This window comes from Rhincodon typus, chromosome 12, assembly GCF_021869965.1.
Source record: "Rhincodon typus isolate 14 chromosome 12, sRhiTyp1.1, whole genome shotgun sequence".
In the NCBI taxonomy this organism is placed as follows: Eukaryota; Metazoa; Chordata; class Chondrichthyes; order Orectolobiformes; family Rhincodontidae; genus Rhincodon; species Rhincodon typus.
This window is the reverse complement of record NC_063343.1, coordinates 60878987-60899180: the sequence shown is the minus strand read 5'-3', so window position 1 is coordinate 60899180 and position 20194 is coordinate 60878987. Positions and strand designations below refer to the sequence as shown.

General features: G+C 42.0%; 1 protein-coding gene across 2 annotated transcripts in view; it reads right to left on the bottom strand.

Annotated features, from left to right (window-relative positions):
- Positions 1-19920, bottom strand: part of larp1 (La ribonucleoprotein 1, translational regulator) — a 116040-nt gene extending 96120 nt beyond the window's left edge. For both annotated transcript variants that reach the window (XM_048603811.1, XM_048603812.1), the window contains exon 1: positions 19404-19920. In XM_048603811.1, coding sequence (XP_048459768.1) covers positions 19404-19869 — 466 coding nt within the window. In that variant the 5' untranslated portion in view covers positions 19870-19920. The remainder of the gene's footprint in view (positions 1-19403) is intronic.
- Positions 19921-20194: the final 274 nt, after the last annotated feature.

The window sequence follows — 20194 nt, the reverse complement described above, 5'->3', positions numbered from 1 at the left end:
TGCTTGGCCTGCTGTGTTCATCCAGCCCTGCACCTTGTTGTTCGGATTCTCCAGCATCTGCAGTTCCTACTATCTTTTTTGGAGCAAATGGTTTGGGTCTGGAATGCACTGACTGTTTGTGGAGGTGTATTTCACAATAGGATACTTATCTGAAGAAAAAACATTGTCAAGGCTGCTTGGAAATGGGGGAGTGGGGTGCTGGATTTGCTGAGTTGTCATGCAGAGTGCTGGCAGGGATACAACAGGCCAAATTACCTCCTTCAATGTTGTAACCAATCTATGATTCAATCGTGAAAATAGATGAGAAAATGTTAGTCAGTAAAATGGCTGCCATTCCTGACCTGCTTCTGTCCAGTTGGAATAAAGAGAGTCCCTGGTACTTTAAATACTACAGTTCCTACCTCACAGAGGGCTGGTCCACAAGAGTTTTAAGACTTTTTCCCCAGTGTCACCATACCACTGAATACCTCTGTCTTCCTACATGATCTAATGTTCTAAGTAAGCATTTTGGAAAGGCAAATCGGGGCAGGACTTATAGGCTTAATGGTAAGGTCTCAAGGATGGTTGCTAAACAAAAAGACCTTGGAGTGCAAGTTCATAGTTCCTTGAAAGTGGAGTCACTGGTAGATGGGATAGTTATGAAGGCATTGGGTATGCTTGCCTTTATTGGTCAGTGCATTCAGTATAGGAGTTGAGAAGTCATGCTGCGACTGTACAGGACATTGGATAGGCCACTATTGGAATCCCGGGGCGTCGGAGGCTGAGGGGTGTCCTTGTAGCATTTTATAAAATCATGAGGGGGCACAGATAGGGTAAACAGACAAGGTCTTTTCCCCGGAGTGGGGGAGTCCAAAACTAGATGGCATCGGGTTAAGGTGAGAGGGGTAAGATTTAAAAGGGACCTAAGGGGCAACTTTTTCATGCAGAATGGTGGTGCATGTACGGAACGAGCTGCCAGGGGAAGTGGCGGAGGCTAATACACTGACAACATTTAAAAGGCATCTGGATGGGTATATGAATAGGAAGGGTTTAGAGGGATATGGGCCAAATGCTGGCAAATGAGACTCGATCAACTAGTCAACATGGACAAGTTGGACCAAAGGGTCTGTTTCTGTGCTGTATATCTCTATGAATCTATGACTAATGGCCCTATTAAATATTGCAGGAGCCCCCTAACCTGCAGGAGGTAGTCGCATGCTTTGCTCTTCACAGCTACCATCATTTGTATCAGTAAAAAGCAGAGGTAAAACCAATGGACCAGTATTTGGAACCTACTAAACAGCATCTGACTTTAATCACAAACACACTCCCTATGATTCAGCTGGTGATGGGTTCAAGGATATGTACCCATAGCGAAAGCAGACATTTTTGTGCAGTACTAGAGACATTCTGATACTAAACCAAGGTCCAATTATCTGTTCAGGCAGTTGCAGTTGAAGACCATAAAGTTACCCAAATATCCTAGTCCTGTCCATACAATATCCAGGGCACGTAATTTATTTTGTTCATTAATAGGATGTTGTCATCACTAGAAAGGCCAGCATTTATTGACCATGCGACATATTTGGCAATTCAGAGAGAGACCTTGCTCATTTATGTTCACACAAAAAATAATTCACAAGCCGTGAAATGCTTTGGTTCTTGAGAATATGAAAGGTATTATTATAAACAAAAGTTCTCACTTGGATTACACAAACAAAAGAATTAGCAAACAGCATTAAGACTATCTTCACATTAGCACTATAATCGCTCCAGCAGAATTAGTTTTTAAATTAGCTACACACAGGATTAAAAACAGTAGAGCCTCTCACACTGTCTCACTTCTAACAAAGAAAAATCCCAGGTCAGTCGTGAACCCAACTTGCAGCCTGGTGCCTCAGATGCGACATGTACCTTCAACTTACTGACTTTTAATTTTTTTTGTTTCCCCTAATCACCTTGTTCAGAAAGATTATTACTCTCTCTGGAGCAGGTCCTTGGAAGACAAAACACACCATCGGAAAAACACGTTTTTCCGTGTTTCACTCCAAGATTAAGTGTTACACATTATTAGTCTGTGCTTTTAGCTTTAAGAAATTGAAATATTGGTCCTATACACACACCCTTGGACCAATCCAATAAGGATGATTCATCAAGTAATGTGGGCCAACTATTGAACTGCTCCTGGGAAAGACAGCCGATGCAACCAAGCAAAGAAGGTTCAACTGCAGAACTCCCGCCAGATGAGTTAGCCGTTCAGTGCACTGAACAAGTTTGTTGTTTTAAAAGCCAAAATTTGATGTGGAGTAGCTTCACATTTTCTGAACGCATCCACTCACAGGGTTATGTTTCATACAGCAACACGTGCCTGAAGTTGACTTCAGTTGGCACAAACTGGCAAACATCAGCACAGCAATTGGTCAAGAACGGCAGAAGGCTCACTCTCGAATCTGATTCATTATTATCCTATTTCTCTCTAGCATATACACACTATGGAAATGTGATCCAGTATCACCTCTCACACAGTCTCCCAATACCTAATTCAATCGGGTATCATGCGCACATACCTTAAATCTGATCAGGCTTCAACTCTCTCATGTTACTGCAGCAGATTCACTGGGCAATAATCAGAACTGGGAACTAGCCCAGTGACTATGTTGTAAAAATTTAAACAATACTGCCTTTGATATGGAATGATTTAACCGTTAAACTGTTTACGGGGGTTAGAACAATTTAAGGTTAAGATATATAGGATAAAGATTCAGTTTATTCCAATTAATTCAGAATAACAACTACTGTGTACTTGGGCTGAAAAGCGGCAAGCAACATTCCTGCGACACTAATTCCATGCAATTAATGATCTCCAATAAGAGACAATCGCTCCTTGACATTCAACAGCATACGTGAATTCCTCACAATCAATACCTTGGGAGTTACCACTGACCAGAAACTCAGTTGGACTCGCCATATAAATACAGTGGCTACAAAAGTGGGTCAGAGGTTAGGAATCCTACAAGTAACTCACTGCCTGCCTACCATCTTCAAGGCACAACTCAGGAATGTGATGGAATACTTCTAACTTGCCTGGGCGGGTGCAGCTCCAAAAATGCTCAAAAAGCCTGACATCATCCAGGACAAATTAGCCCACTTGATTGGCACCACATCCACAAACATCCACTCCTTCCACCACCGACGTGCAGCGGTAGCAGTGAGGACTAGCTACAAGATGCAGAGCAGAATCTTGCCAAAGATCTTTAGAGAGCGTCTTCCATACCCATAACCACTCCCATCTCCAAGACAAGACAACACCACCACTTGCAAACTCCCCTTGAAACTGTTCACCATCTTGACTTTTTTTTTAAACTCACTCATGGCTAGCACTTATTGCCCGTCCCTAGTTGTCCTTCAGGTGGTGGATGTTGAGCTGCCTTCTTGAACTACCGCAGTCCATGTGTGGTAAGTTGACCCACAATGCCCTCAAGTACTGAATTCCAGGGTTCTGACCCAGTGACAGTGAAGGAAAAGTGATATATTTCCAAGTCAGGATGGTGAGTAGCATGGAAGGGAACTTTCAAGTGGCAGTGTTCCCATGTATCTGCTGCCCTTGTCCTTCAAGATGGAAGTGTTCACATGTTTGAAAGGTGTTGCCTAAATATCTTTGGTGATTTTCTGCAACACATCGTGTAGATAGTACACGTTACTGCTACTGAGCATTGGTGGTGGAGGGAGTGGGTGTTTCTTGTGGATGTAATACCAAAGAAGCGTGCTGCTATGTCTTGGATAAGTTTGAGTGTTGTTGGTGCTGCACCCATTCAGGGAAGTGCCTTGTAGATAACAGACAGGCTTTCAGAAGTCGGGAGGTGAGTGACTCGCTTAAGTATTCCTAGGAACTGACCTGTCCTTGTAGCCACTGTGTTTATATGGCAAGCCCAATGAGGTTCTGGTCAATGGTAAACCCAAGAAATGTTGATCGTGGGGGAATTCAATCATGGTAACATGAGTGAATGTTGAGGACCCGTAGAATGATTGATTCTTAACGGAGAGAGCTATTGTCTGGCATTTGTGTGGCACAAATGTTACTTCCAACTTGGCAGCCCAAGCCTGGATATTGTCCAGGTCATCCTTCCATGCGAATGGTGAACTTTGTTCACCGAAGATTGCACATCAGACTCGGAAACACATCATCATTCCTTCACTGTTGCTTGGGTAAAGTCCTAGAATTTTTTCCCTAACGGCCTACAGCATGTGGTCTGCAATGGTTCAAGAAAGCAGCCCACCACCACCTTCTCAAGGGAAACTAGGAACAGCCAATAATTACTAGCCAGCCAGCAATGCCCATGTTGCACGAGTGAATAAACAAAGTTTAATTTTGCTTGAACAAGTGACTTAACCCCAGACCACGAGGGACATTGAAGTGGCACCTCTAAATACTCTTCTGCAAGTCAGAAGTTTACATTAAATCACATCAAAATATAAAATTTTGGGTTTCAGGTTAAACTGACCTAGGGAGGTGGTATAGTGGCAATGTCACTGGACTAATGATACAGAACTCTAAGCTAATAAGCTGATGATATAGATTCGAGTTCCATCATGGTTGATGGTCCTATCTGAACTTAAAGAAAACCTTCCCTCATGAAGAACATGTAACCATTTTAAGGACATTTAAACATAAAACCACCTGGTTTTATTAATGTTGTTTGGGCAAGAAAATTTGCTGACCTACCTTTGATTCCAGACCCACCACCAGTCATGCCTATATCTCTCAGAGGAAGAAAAAAATAACTGTAATCCCAACCCCCACCCAAAAACGTCCAATGACCCATGATCAAGCAGTTTGCAACCTGCAAAAACATCGATTCCGAGTCCTGTTCTCTGTAAATTTATGACCATATCACTGTGTCTGCACACGGACTTAATCTGTGCTCAGGATCTACCATTGCAAATAGAATCAGAAATTAAAACATTCAAGGTGAAAGGGAAAAGGTAAAGCATTCAAACTCTCATCAATAATGCATCCTCAGGAGATAAAGGATCCAAATTTAGTTCCTTGGTTTCATTGTTTGAATAGCACTGTCTTCTGTAGTCTTCAAATATTCAACAAGCCACCCAAATGATAGTCAATGTAGCATTCCCTCAGTACTGTAATTAGATAATGAATCAGCATTTCCATCCAAGTTAAGGAACGATATTGAAAAAATCCCTATGAACGCTAAATGGTTTCAGTCCTGACTTAGGGTTCAAACCATCACTGTTCTGACTTAAGTCTGCCCCTCTTTCACCATTATGACTGTGGAGAGAGGGCATGCAGTGCTCACTGTCATGATAAAGGCCCTAAGAGACCAGAGAGCAGTGTAGAGGTGGGGTGCATCACCTTAGACAACACAGGTTTGATTCAGTAAGTTTCCATTTCCTATAAGTTTCCATTAACTGTTAATTTGTATTTTTGTTACAGTGACACATCAGGGGCCGCTTAACCCCATTTTGATCATTTCCAATTTAAGAGTAGAGTGCCAATCACTGAGCCATGCTGACATTATAGCAAAGACATAGGGTGCCAGACAACTCTGTACAATTTGTTCTGAAGAACACACTTCAAAAGAACTACCCTGGCTCCAGAATTGACTCACCAATTTGCTAAACATTTGCAGAAGTATTTGTTCCAACTTACTTCAGTGTCTAAACTGCATCCTCAGCATCATATTGTACAGAAAGATCAAGTCACCAACAAAGCACTCCTTTCTGGGGAATAAGCAACGGATGGAAGGTGGCCTCATCTCAACAATATGTTCAGCAGGAAAGTAGCCTGTTGCCAAAAGACAAACAGAGCATCCAAAGCTCCAATTCAAGAATTCAGTTCAAATAGACATTGAAGCCATCACAATCAATTTTAAGAACTGGGCAACTAGCTGACAATCAATACAATTGCAAACACCAACTGTGAGCAAGAATCTACTATGACAATAACAGGTTCTTTTAGAAACTTCAAAGTAGATACCAATCCACACCACTTTAAAGGGACATTTTTTGTGTGGTACTCATGGTATACTCTGCTTTCAACAATCAACTTGTTCAGCCACCAAAAGCGTTGGCCTTATCTGACATCCATTCAATTACCAACATGGAATAACCAGGACAGAAAGTAGGTTTATTATCTAAACTTGTGAAGTTCTGAGAAACTTATTACTGTATTCCATCATAATGACAAAATAACTGAATGCACAGCATCTCAGTTACACCCCAATCCTCCACACAGCAACTCAATGGTCCTGGATCAAGTTGAAGACGAGCAGCCCAAAAGTCACAAGTCCCAATTGGTCTAATGGTGATCTGTGGGTCTGTGTCAGCAAATAGCACCAAAATGTTCTAAATATCATACAAGATCAACTGGTTGACTAATATTCTGCAAAGAAGAGACCTGCTGCACGACACTTCCAAATTATACTCAGGGCTAGTTTCACCCTATCAGACTACCTTTCCCACACTGAAAAATAATAGCTCATCTCTATTATGCAGTAATCACACATCAATTTCACAACCTGGAGTTTGCTGTGAGAAGCTAGTTTAAAATAGTTCAAATAACAGCCTGAGCACTCAACAGTACATACTAACTTCTTTTGCCATAAAAATAACATGGAAATTGTATTTTAGCATTGCTGTAGTAAACAGAATAACGGGAGGGCTGATGAAGCAGCTCAAAACATACCATCCATGAAAACTGTGGGCTATCACCAGCACTAAAATTGTACTGAAGAACAATTTTTAACCTGCTGGACCAGCAGCACACACTTTCTATCACTACCACCAAGCAAAGAAATCAAGCCTGGATCAAATGTGAAGTGTAGGAAAGCTGCCCAGTACCAGGCACTCAAAACCATATCATCAACCAGATGAAGCCACAAACATGCTGCATACATACTAAACAGCAGAAGCAGTATTCTATAAATAGAAATAAATGATCCACAAACCAACAAATCAAATCTACGCTCTGCAATCTGGCCCCATTCAGTCGTGGATGACAAAGGACAATAACTAACAGGAGGGGCAGCTCTACAAGCATCCCTTCCTCAATGATGGGGAACACAGCACATTAATACAAAAGACAAGCCTGAGTGTTCGCAACTGCATTGTCAAAGGTACTGAGTGGGTGATCCATTTTGGCCTTCTTCTGAGGCCCCTACCATTACAAATGTCTGTCAGCAGCCAATTTGATTCACTCGACATGACAAACAATTGAGCATATTGGACAGAGCAAAAGTGGAGGCTCGACAGCACCCAAATGTAGTACTAAAGACGTGTATTACTGTTTTACTGCACCCCACTGAATACAACTGCAATAGAGGCCTATCTGATGAAGTGGTAACGTGTCCAAGAAACAGAACAAATTCAATCCAGCCAACTAGTCTTATTAGTCTAGTTTCAATCATCCATAATGTGATAGAAGGTGTCATCAACGGAACTATTAATTGCCAACTATTCACCATTAAGTCCCTTTTGAGAGTGACATGAGAATTTTGTAGGGTCGTTAGTCTGTTGAGCTGTATTCCTCAAAGATCAGTGATGGTTGGGTCACTGAATATATTCAAGGCTGAGTTAGATAGATTTGCCATTGACAAGGAGTCCAGGGTTATTGTTGGGAGGTAGGAAAGTAGAATTGAGACCACGAGATCAGCCACAATATTATCAAATGGTGAAGTCAGCTTGAGGGGCCAAATAGTTTACTCCTACTCCCAACTGCCAAATCCTTGTGGAGATCCTGCATGGGCGCAATACCTCACAACACCAACTACATCAGTTCAAGGAGGCAGCTCAAAATCATCTTCTCAAGGGCAATTAAGGATTGTCAATAAATGCTGGTGATGTGAACGACACCCATACCACATGAGTGAATAAAATTCTCTATCCCAAACTCTCCAGATACTCAGTCAAACATTACCAGCTTACTTGATGCACTGAACTGGTGCTGCTCTGGACAATTACAAGTGGCGTAAAGGTGCTTTCCAAACTTCTTGACAGCTCCTACACAAAGAGAGGGAAAACTGACCACAGGAAAGAATGAACAGCTGAAATTTTAAGGTTTAAAAGAGGCTAGAAAAATGAGAGTAGGAATGGTAAAGTGTGAACAGAAATCAAATAACCCTGCAGCACAGCTTTGATTTCTGTAGAGAATTTATTGATAGCAGATCATCATATGGCTGTCTGTTTTTGTTTTGAATCTTTACTTCTATTGGGAGTTCTTGACCCTGAAAACAGAGCTGGTTTAGTGTAGAGTCCTGCTGGATTGAGCAATTTTCCATAAATAAGTGAAGACATTCAAATATCTGAACAGCAGCAGCCTTTAAACTTTAGCAGAGCTCGCAGTCTACTCTCACTCAAATTCACCCCTTTAAACCTCTCCATTCAATCTCCAAAGGATTAGTGTTGAAGAATGCTTTGAAACCATTAGCTCAGCATGTGGCTGAAGCAACAATGATGAACAAGTTGCAAGCTAAAGAGGTTGAGTACAAATGGAGATATTACTCTACAACATACCATTCTACATCGGATTACAGAAAAACGTACAAAAATTACACACTGCCGGAGGCTGGAAACTGTACGCAACGACTCTTCAATTTACCAATATAATCCATACCAAGCTTTCTGGAGATTCACTTAACCTCTCACTATCTCAGCTCACTTTAATTTGCCACTGGGAAAAAGATTAGAGGTTCAGCATTACACTTGAAGCAGTAAGCCATGGATTGGAGAAGATGAGAAACTCTGATCTAGGTAAACTCTACATGAAGTAATGGCCAGTCTTCAGACAGTTACTGTATTTAGAGCATTCTCATGCATCTCAATTACCTGCTACCTGCATGAAAATCTGTCCAAACCTTAGCAGAGTAACAAGATACAAAGTTTCGAGATTGCTGGGTCTCAGTGAGAAGCATTCTAACTTAATCTGAGGCATCTACTCATAGTAAAGTCATTGCAATACAAGAGACTGTTTAGCCTATACTGTCAGCACTCAGTCCAAAGGAGAATTTTTGCCTCATGCCATTATCTGGCCTCCACCTGGTAATCATACATACACTTGCTTTTCAGATAAAAATCCAATTATCTCTCGAATTCTTTGGTTGAATTTGCTTCCACACACTGGTTGTGCACTTCAAATTCTAACTGCCTAGCAGATGAAAAGGTTCCCGTGAGTGATGCAATTCCGTCTTTTCCAATTACTTTAATTTTGTCCCAACTTGTTCTCAATCCTTCCACCAACAGATAATTTCTCCTAAATACAAATCTGTCAAAATTTTGAATATCTCTTTCAATGCTTTTCTCTATCTTCTCCTGTCCAAGGAAAGCAGACTAAACCATAAAGGAAGATCGATTAACATTTAACTCTTACATCTGTCAGAAACCAGAAAGAAAACTACAGCTGAATTATATTCTAGTACTATTCATAAAACCACAACTTCCTGCTCAGTCAAGTCCTACTCCAGAACGTAACCATAAAATCAATGCTGACACTGAAGGGCACAGCTATGTTGCAATGCCACTGACTGTGTCTTTCAGACAAGCTATAAATCAGGGTCCCAACTGCTCTTTAGAATCATACTGAAGAACCTATGAAACTTAATGTATCTGCTTATGAGCAGAGCTTTCCCAGTGTCCTGGCCAAAATCTATTTCTTCTCCCTCTACACAACCAAACCATTTTGTCATTCGTCTTATCACTGCTTGCGGTACAGTGCAAACTGGATTCTACATTCAGTTATACGTCATAAGTTAAATGACTATGGCTCACTTGGGAATGGCTCGAAGGATGTAAAAATGAATGTGAGGTATTGTACAAATGCCTGTTTGTTCATCTTGACCGTTGTAACTGCATTGCATTCAAGCATCAGCTGTAGTTCAGTTGGGAGCACTCAGGTCAGAAGATTCAAGGTGCAAGTCCTACTCTTAACATTTGAGCAATAAAACTGAGGCTGTCGATCCAGCATAGCATAGAGTCTCCTTAATATTATTGACAGGGCCACCTTTCTAATAAGATGCTAAATCAAGGGGCCGGTACAGGATAAATGGGTCTTTTTCTAGTCGGTAAGACGTAACCAGTGGGGTGCCACAGGATTTGGTCCTCAGGACCGCGACTATTTACATAATTAACAATTTGGTTGCAGGGATGGCAAGTACAACAGCCAAATTTGCAAATAGCACTAAAATAAGTGGGAAACTTAAGTTGTAATGAAGAAACAAGGAATTTACAAATGGATATGGATAGGTCAGGCGAATAAGCTAAAATTCGACACATGAAGCTTAATGTGGATAAGAGTGAGGTTATTCACTTTGATTGGAGGAATAGAAAAGCAAATTATCTCAATGGAGAAAAATTTCAGGGTGCTTTGCTGCAGAGGGGTCTTGTGTTCCTGTGCATGAGTCGCAACAACAGCAGGTAATTTTTTGGGATTTTAATTCATGGGATAAGGGCATCGCTGGTTTGGCCAGCATTTACTGCCTATCCCTAATTGCCCACAGAGCAGTTAAGAGTCAACCACATTGCTGTGGGTCTGGAGTTGCATGTAAGCCAGACAAGGCAAAGATGGAAGTTTCCTTCCCTAAAGGACATTAGTGACCCAGACAGGTTTTTCCGACAATTGACGACATCAGATTCCAGCATCTGCTGTAATTTGCTCCTAATTTGTGTTTGATCAACAGCCACGTCTCTTCAAGGAACGCCTACCCTGAACAAGTTTTGCTCTTCCCTCAGACAGGAATTCCAGCTGTCTGTTTCACCGTGTACATCTTCATTGCTTTCCATTTCACTGCTGGCATTCGCTGAACTATCAACATCCTTTTCCCTCCAGCACTCCAACCCCCCTTCAACTATAGTATAAATGCTGCCCCCTCCACACCTAGACTCAAAACATTTGCTTGCTCTCTCTCCAAGGATGCTGCCTGACCTACTGTGATCTCTAGCATTTGTTGTTCTCAGACAATGGATTCATGGTCACCATTAGACTCCTAATTCCAGATAAGGCAGACAAATGGAATTTTGGTTTTTATTGCTAAAGAAATAACAGTATAAAAATATGGAAGTGTGGGTACAACTGTACAAGGCATTAGTGAGACTGCACCTGGAGTATTGCATACAATTTTGGTGCCTTACTTGAGAAGGGACGTAGTTGTATCGGTGGCAGTTCAAAAAGGATTCACTAGATTGATTCGAGAGATGAGGAGTTTGTTTTACAAAGAGAGATTGAGCAGTTTAGGTCTATAATCTCTGGAGTTTAGACAAATGACAGGAGATCCATTTGAGGTATACGAGATGGTAAAGGGGATTGACGAAGTAGACGAAGAAAGAATGTTTCCTCATGTGGGACGATCTAGAATGAGAGGTAGCAGATTTGAAATAGAGATGAGGAAAAATAACTTCTTTCAAAAGGCCACAAATCTGTCAAATTCACTCCCTCAGAACGTAGTGGATGCTGGGTATTGAAAACATTTGTGGAGATAGACAGATTTTTAATTAGTAATGGGTTGAACAGTTATAGAGTGGGCAGGAAAGTGGAATTGAGGCCGAGATGATACAAGCCATGACTGTATCAAATGTGGAGCAAGCTCAAGTGGCTGAATTGCCTGCTCCTATGTCTCTGTTCTTATCTGTCCTCTCATGTGGATAGAAAAGATTCCATGATACTATTTCCAAGAAGAGTAGGGGAGTCATCTTTTGTGCCCTGGCTAACACTTAACATCAATCATTACAAACACAGATGATCTGACTGCTGTAACTGTATTTTTTGTGAACTTACTATGCACAAATTGGTTGTCATTTCCTGCATTACAAAAGTTACTACACTTAAATCATACTCAATTGTCTATAATGCACCTTCGGTTGTGAAAGGGGACATAGAAATAAATGGAAAGAACATTTAAATATTTGCAATGTTTCAAGAACAGGACAGCCCTATATTAAGGCCAACTGCGCTTCATTATAGGCATACAGAGTAGTAGGGGAAATGCTAGAATCTATTATACAAGATGTGATATATAGACACTTGGATAAGAATGATCTGATTGGGCATAGCATGGATTTGCAAATCCATGAAGCTTCCAGAGGATATGGAATGCTTAGTGATTGGACAAAAACATTTCAGGTGCCACATAATGTGAAAAAATAGGCAGTTATCCACTTCAAGAGGAATAGGTGCACAGAAAATTTATTACATCGCAAGAGGATGGAAACTATAAAAGCATAAAAGGTGGTTCAATCAGTCACTGAAGGCTAACATGGTGCAGCAAGATACTAGGCAAGCTAATGGAATGCTAGAATTTATCACAAGAAGATTTGTGTGCAGGAGTAGTGAAGCTTTGCTTCAATTGTGTAGAAGTTTGTTTTGACCACATCTATAGCACTGTATAAAGTTTTGGTCTCCTTACCACAGGAAGGATATTATTTCTGTAGGATTGCAACTAGGGTTCACTAGACTTTTTCCCGGTATTGGGCAGTGGGGGAGGGGGGCAAACCAGGCCAGTATTCTTTAGACCTTTAAAGAATGAGAGATCACTTAATTGAGACTCACAAAACACAAAGTGATAAGGTAGGTACAGATAAGATGCTTCCCCCATTGGGGAGTTTAAAAACCAGGGAATTTGACAATTTTAAGAAATGCCATTTAGACCGAGCTTAAGGGTATTTTTTAAAACTTGGCGATTGTGAATCTTGAAAATTGTCCACCCCTTTGACCTGTGGAACCTCAGACTGTCACAATATTTAAAGTAGAGATTGATAATATTTCTGATTACCAAAGGCATAAAGGGTATGGCAATAATATGGGTAGAGGATGAATGTTTGCAATTCACCACGATCATATCAAATGACAGATCAGGCTCAAAGGGCTAAATGGCCTACTCGTGTTGCTATTTTGCTATTCTGCCCATTATGTCTCTTTGCCATTCACACAATCATGGGTGATCTTGTACTTTAACTCCAACTTTTAATGCTAATCATGAAACAGAATGGGTTAAAGAAGTTCAGAATTCCTTTCCACAAATGGTAATTGATACTAGATCGATTGTAATTCATCACATCTCAGATTGTAAGATTTGTCATCCAAAGCCATTAACGGATACGAAAATTGCAGATCAGCCATGATCTCACTGAATGGCAGTACAAGCTATTGGCACTAAATGGCCTACTTGTGTTTCCATGAACTCCTCTTGCATCTCATGATTCTCCGAGTACCAATACGGTATCGATCCCAAACACTAATTGTGGACCAGTTCAGTAACTGAAACACTCAGCTGGATAAAAGCAAACATTTAGCCAATCCTATAAAGTGTGTAATATTTGAACTGGGCTGCACAATCCAAATCTCACTTTAATATCACAACAGCTATTTGATATGCAGAGCTGAATAAAGATTCTATCTTAATTAACTGACAATTTGTACCCAGAAATATTTTATTTCAATTTACTGGAGGTGTCGTGCAAGTACAAAATTCAGTAATAACCAGCAAATTCTCCAAATTTAATTGGCTGGGAATAATTTTTAGGCATTGTAGAAAGATAATTAAGGCACAATGCAAGTGAAAACCTTTCCTTCATCCAAATCAGTACTAAATGAACAAAACATTTAATCCACAGTTCACAATGTCAGCAGGATGAGCTGGTGTTGGGTGGAGTGGGGAAAAAAAAGGAGCCTAATCAGCTGATACACTGCCCTTTGCAAGAAAAAGAGATGTAGAAGCAGTGTGTTAGAGGTAAACTCCCTGATTAGCTGCTGTGTTAGAGTGATCTACAATGCTCTTCACTGCCAATTCTGACTCTTATACATATTATCTCCTCACATCCAACTCTTCTGACAACCATTTATTTATCTATCTTTTGCAGCATACCTTGCAACAAACCACATTCTGGAAAGATACTCCTGTTAATCACGAAGGATGAGCCTTCTGAATTTTGTGTTGCCTTGTCCCTATTTAATAGATTTCCCCTCTCTAACCCTTCTATCCTCTTCTTCACTTACATTTAATGCTATCTAAATGGCTTTTGGAAAGATGGAATGTCAACTGGGTCACCACTTTCAAGAGCTGGATTATCAATGTAGGCTTTCCAAACCTGCCCAAAGTGTAAGAAGCAAACATAGCCATTTAACCTATATGCATATTGCTTCTAGTGCATAGGAACAAGAACTCCTCCAAGTCATTCTCCATCCTGATCTGGAAACATACGTCCATTCTTTCAATACCACTAGATTAAGATTCTTGAATTTCCTGCTTAATAGCACTGTGGATGCATTCACACCTGGACTGGGAAGTTCAAAAAGGTGGCTCACTGCTTCCTCAAGGACAACGTGTGTTGGTGACAGCAAAGAACAATAATTAGAACAACTGAGTCGCAAACTCCAAATATGTTATTTCAGCTTGGTTACCATGTTCACCAGTTTCAACATATTGTACTTTAAATTGATATGTTGCCTAAAACAACCTACACCAGGGTTCTACACTGGTGTAACAATACTTTAGTTGCTTTTTAATGTCCAATGATAACACTCAAGTTGTCCATGTGAGTATCTTCTCATTTTTAGCAAAATAACTGAAGTTAGCCCTTGTGCAGTTTGGCGACTGATACCTTAACGATGAGTCTAGGCTTTCTCAACTGGACTCTGAAGCATGATTTCAATCCAAGACCTCCATTAGGTGCAGGTTTCCTTTAAAAGCCACAAAGCAGCAGTAAGGCAAAACATCTGTGAATAGTTGAGTCACTAGTCAAAAAAAATGTGTCAACCATGTCATGAATTCAAGAATTTTAGACCATAAAAAAAATCTGTTAATTCTAATCTAGATGGATTTGTGATATTCATTATTTTGCCCATTAACACTTGGTACCTAGATTGTGGGGTACTTTATACTGAATAAGCAAGTGCTAGACCTATGCTAATTTGTTCCTAATTTCATAGGGCAATATTTTATTAGTTCGCTAACACTGCCAGCATACTGAGACTCTGGTAAGAACAACCACTGACGTGGTCAACTCAAACAGCATGGTAACTGAAGTTTTGATGTTGCTGAGAGGAGGATTAATATCTTCTTTCAATTTGTATCAAAAGGTGAGACATCCATCTGAGAATTGTTAGAACAGGACCTGCAAGTTAATAATTGTGTCCGGGAAACTCATTAACCTACAAAATCTCAGGAGAAGCCAACTTCATAAAAACAACACGTTAGCACCAAATCAACACATCACAGGTTACTGTGACTTCTGGGATTCCACTCAAATCATGCTCAGAGGGATGGAAAGAATCAGCCTGAAGGTGATACACATCATAATATGGCCACAGGCTCAACCCCTTACCTGTGCTAGGACAGCAAGACATAGCCAGAAGCAACTGAAGCATAATTGGAGTCAGTTGGCCCAGGCAAAAGTTTGGAGTGCTAGAGATAAAGAAAATCAGCAAGAGCTTTTCCCATCTTCACACACTGCTAAGAAACCCGTTTGAGAGAAAGCACAAGAGCGAGCAAGGGAGTGAGACTGAACATGAAGCAAGGGCAAACAATTTCAGCAGCGATGATAACCAATCTAAAAGCCATTGATTACTTCCTGCAGTTTAAGACAGAACCAACACCCAATGAGGTATGAAGGTAGCTGTGTAGTATCCAGAGTTAACATCTCAAAACAGAAGTAGCTTTCAAAGTTGTGAAGCTTTCTGCTAAACCACATGCCAAAGATGCTTTATTCAAGACGGAACGACACTGTCCAAACAGGATCTGGACTGAACAGCACAAAAACATTGCTAATTTATGTTTACTAGCCACAACAATAGAAAAGATCACATCAATGACTTAACTATATAGTATTTTGGCATCTGTATCTGGCCATAATAAGGTAATGCAATTGGAATCCATGGACTATTAGTCCAACACTACCATGGCTATAATCAGCTTCACTTTCAAGCAATTGCAAATCTAAGGCATTTATTGGCTTGGATTTCCTCACTCAAATACTAAGAGGTGATCAAGGCCACTCCTATTCATCCTCACACCAACACAATAATGTTGGACAAAAGCAGAAGAGACATAATCCTTGAATAAAGGCACAGCTGACAAAACTCTAAAAAGGCTACGCAATCTCTTCAACACAAATGAACGTAGCTCACACTAGCCATCCCCGAGGTTCTCCAAAAGGGTGCTTTTCCCAGATACACAAACTTTACAACCTGACAGACTGTGTTATCAAAGACTGGATGGTATTTTGTGACCAACTATAGGAGAACTGCAAGCTGATATATATCAACACAAAAAACTACAAAGCATATAAAGTACTGCAGCTAAAATGTTTTTGCCTTTGCTCTTCCTTCGGCAGATACCTTGCGATGTTTTTCTGTGTTAAAGGTTCTATACAAATTCAAGTTGTTGTTGCTCGAGTGGCTGCCTATTCCCATTAAGCTTGATTGTTTCTGTAACATATTTTCCATGTTCATTATAGGAACGCTAGCACTGTTTGAGGATATCAAGGTTATTAATTTGCATTTTAGGCTATGAACCAAACTAATGGCAGCAGCTGGTCACACTCTTCCCTCAGTCTCAAGGTTGTGGGCTCATTTCCCACCATAGGACTTGATCTCTCAATCTTGTGTGCAAAGTTCTGAATCGTTGCAGCACTGTCTTTTGAATGGGATGTGAAACCAGAGCTCCACCTGCTTGACTCAAAGGTTTGTGAATAGAGTAGAAAGCACTCTACCCCAGTCAACATTCAATTCAACAGTCAAGACCAGCAATAACAACAAATTAGTTATTTTATTTCCTTTGCCTTTGTTACCTGTGCATTTGATTATTCCAACGTATAGTCAATCCTCCACATTTAACTCTCCATAAACTTGAAACCATTCAAAGCTGTATCGTTAGTGATACAAAACCCAGTTCACCTTTCAGTCCTGTGTTCAGTGGCTTACACTGGTTCCTGGTCAGAAACATCAGGAACCTTCCCTTCCTTATTTTCAATTCCATCATCTTTATCCAGGACTCAAGCATAAACATCTCGGTTGATAACCCAATGCAATACGAAGAAATGTTGCAATGTCAGAGTTAATGTCTTTTGGATGAAGCATTATATCTGGGGTCCCTCCTATCCTCTCAGGTAGATGTAAATGATCCTATTGCATCACGGTGAAAAGCATGGGAGTTACCCCAGTGTATGGACAATATTTATCCTCCAATCAAATGAAAAGTAGTTACTTGTGGGAGCTTGCTGTGCACAATTTTGCTGCCAATTTTTTTTACAATGATTATACTTCAAAAAGTGCTTTGTAAGTTGTAAAATACTTTGGAGCATCCTATGGTGATGAAAGATGCTATATAAATGCGAGCGTGTTTCTGTAGCCCCCATACCTGCACTTCTCCAATTCTGATCTAGAGTATCTCCAGGCTTTACAATTAACTACTGGCAGCTGTACCTTCAGCTGCAGAAACTATATTTTCTGGAATTCCTTCCTTAAACCTCTCCATCCCTCTCTTGCTTTAAGATGGTGTTTAAAACATCTCTCTTCTGGTCTAATATGTCAAGTGGCTGGGTATCCAAAACTTTATTGCTCTCATGAAGTGCCTTGGAATGTTTCACCATGTTAAAGAACTCAAAAGTATTGTGTTTTTGATCACATAACCTGGCTGCCAAGTTTGCCGATATGACTGTAATTGTACTTCCAAAGTAATTTATTTGCTGCAAGAGTGCTTTGGACAACCTGGAATCATGGTCAGGCACTATGTAAATAAAAGAAGATTATTTCTCCATTGTAAACGTGAACCTGTGTCACAGAGCCAGGGTCCCAGACAAGTAGTTTATGCAGGACACGGCTCTGTTCCAACGTACAGTGTTATCATTCACAGAAGATTGGTAACTAGAAGCAACAGAGCAACTTGCTTCATGTAAACAGGTTTTAAGATCAGGGACCGATTTAAAAAATGCTTCGGAATCACCAACATTAATCAGAAAGAACAGGCTAATGTCTGGGTGAAGACAGAGCTTCAGACACACATTCATTTGTGACAATGTCTCCACCCTAAACCATGACCTCTCTCTTTCAGATTCCAACTAAATTGGTGTGTATTTCAGAATTTTGTGTTACAATTTCAGTACGCCTACATTCAACTTCAACTTTATCTGCAATAAACACTCAAGATGACACCCATTTCAGAATTTTGGCAAAACTCTGAAAAATCCTTTTGTATAAAAATGATGCATTGCTCGATGAACATATCCCAGTATCCGTTTAACTCTTCTCCTCACTGCACTGCTGCATGCAGAACCGATCCAAGTCTTAGGGAAGGATCATCCATGCCCAGAAGCCAGCATCAGTTTACATTTCAGTCCTTAAGCATTAAGAATATTCTTCGATGATTTCATTGCTCAATAAAGGAGAAGTACAATACTGCAACTAGGTTTAAAAAAAAACCATGTCGCATGAGCGCATATAATCCACACAAGTCATGTGAGCCATTCCTGAGTAACAGCTTCTCCATTTTTCTGTAGATTTAACACCCAATTAATTGGCAAAGAAAAAGACTATTTGCTCAATTGTGCACATTATGCTAACAATAGAACAAGCATGCAGAAACAGAATACAGGTACGGAAAGAAAGCATCACGCCATGCTCTCCACACCAACAGTCACTATCCCATCTCCTCACCATTTCCCAGAACCCTTCACTCCTGTCAACCACCAACCAATTCTTAAATGGCCTCTGGTCACATAAAACTCTGTTCCATCCCTTCGTAACTTAACATGTCAAACTACTCCATCATCTCCTGTTCTAATGACAAAAGGGTCAAAATGAGCATGAATCACGCTGTTACAGCATCTCAGAATGCAACAGGAAGAAAAAGACATAAAATCCTGGGCATAAACACTGTCTGTAACTGGAGTTTCAGCTTGGGTGGGCAGGGATGCCTGGTCCACAGGTTTGGAGCAAGAATCCTGAACTGGCAGATCAGGAATTGAGGTGGAGATGAATAAGGAATCGAGGTGTGGATGCAGTCAGATCAGTGATCTGCAGAAAGGGACCTCCAAATCTCGGGTGTGGTGCAGTGGTGAGATCTAACAAGTAATGTCTGGGAGCAAGTAGGGAAAGGGTATGGCTTGGTTGGGAGTTTTGGGGGCGGGGGAGGGACGTGGAGCTAAGGATTTGGGATCTAAAATCAGGGAGGGGTTAGTATCCGCACAACATAGGACCAGGGAAGCTGAATCTGACACTGGGTACTCCCATATCACAAATTCTTGGATTTGGGTTGGTGAAAAGAAATTTGGGATCTGGGAGTTTTAAAGGTGGGGGTGGCGGGTGACTGGACATCCCCCTTTCTCATCGATCAAACCCCTCCACCCCACCCCAACACCTGTCCCAGTATTGGGCCCGGCTACAGATTCCTCACCCTCTTTCTCCTTCACGGGCCTGCACTAACCTGGCTCGGTCTCCACGCCGCTCCCGCTCACTCTCCTGGTCCAGGGATTGACTCTGGGCGGCGGCGCCTCGATGAACTCCTTCCTGCGGCCGCTACCACCAGCCCTCTGCTCCTCAGCGCTGTCTCCAGCCTGTCCCGGGGGCTCGGAGCCGGGCCCTGGTCCAGGTCCGCACGCCACTCCGGGCTCTGCAGGCGGAGCCGGGCTGGGAGTGCCGGTCTCGCCGGCACAGGCCGCTTTACTCCACGGGTTCACCTTGGGCGGCGGGGCTGCCATGAGGCGCTTGGCCTCAGGCCTGGTGCTGGTGCCGGTGCCAGCCCCGGCCTGGGAGGATGCCTGCTCGGGCCCGGCGGCCTGGCGCAATGCCGGGGCCTGGGCGTGTACCGAGTTCTGGGCCGGCTCCGAACGCGGTTGCTCCGGGGCCTGGGCTCCGTGAGGCGACGGCAGACTCTGCACCTGCGTGGCCATGGCGGCGGCTGGGCTCGCACTCGGACTCCGTGTGGCAGCAGCGTAAACGCGCACGCACCGCGCCGTACCCACGCTTACCCGGGGCGCGCACGCACCACGCCGTACCCACGCTGACCCGGGGCGCGCACGTACTGCGCCGTACCCACGCTGACCCGGGGCGCGCACGTACTGCGCCGTACCCACGCTGACCCGGGGCGCGCATGCACAGCGCCGTACCCACGCTGTCCCGGGGAAGAGAGCAAGGCTGGGCGGGGCTTGAAAAACTGGGCCCTCCCACACACCCACCCGGCACAGAACCCCGCAACATCCCAAACACACCCCCCCC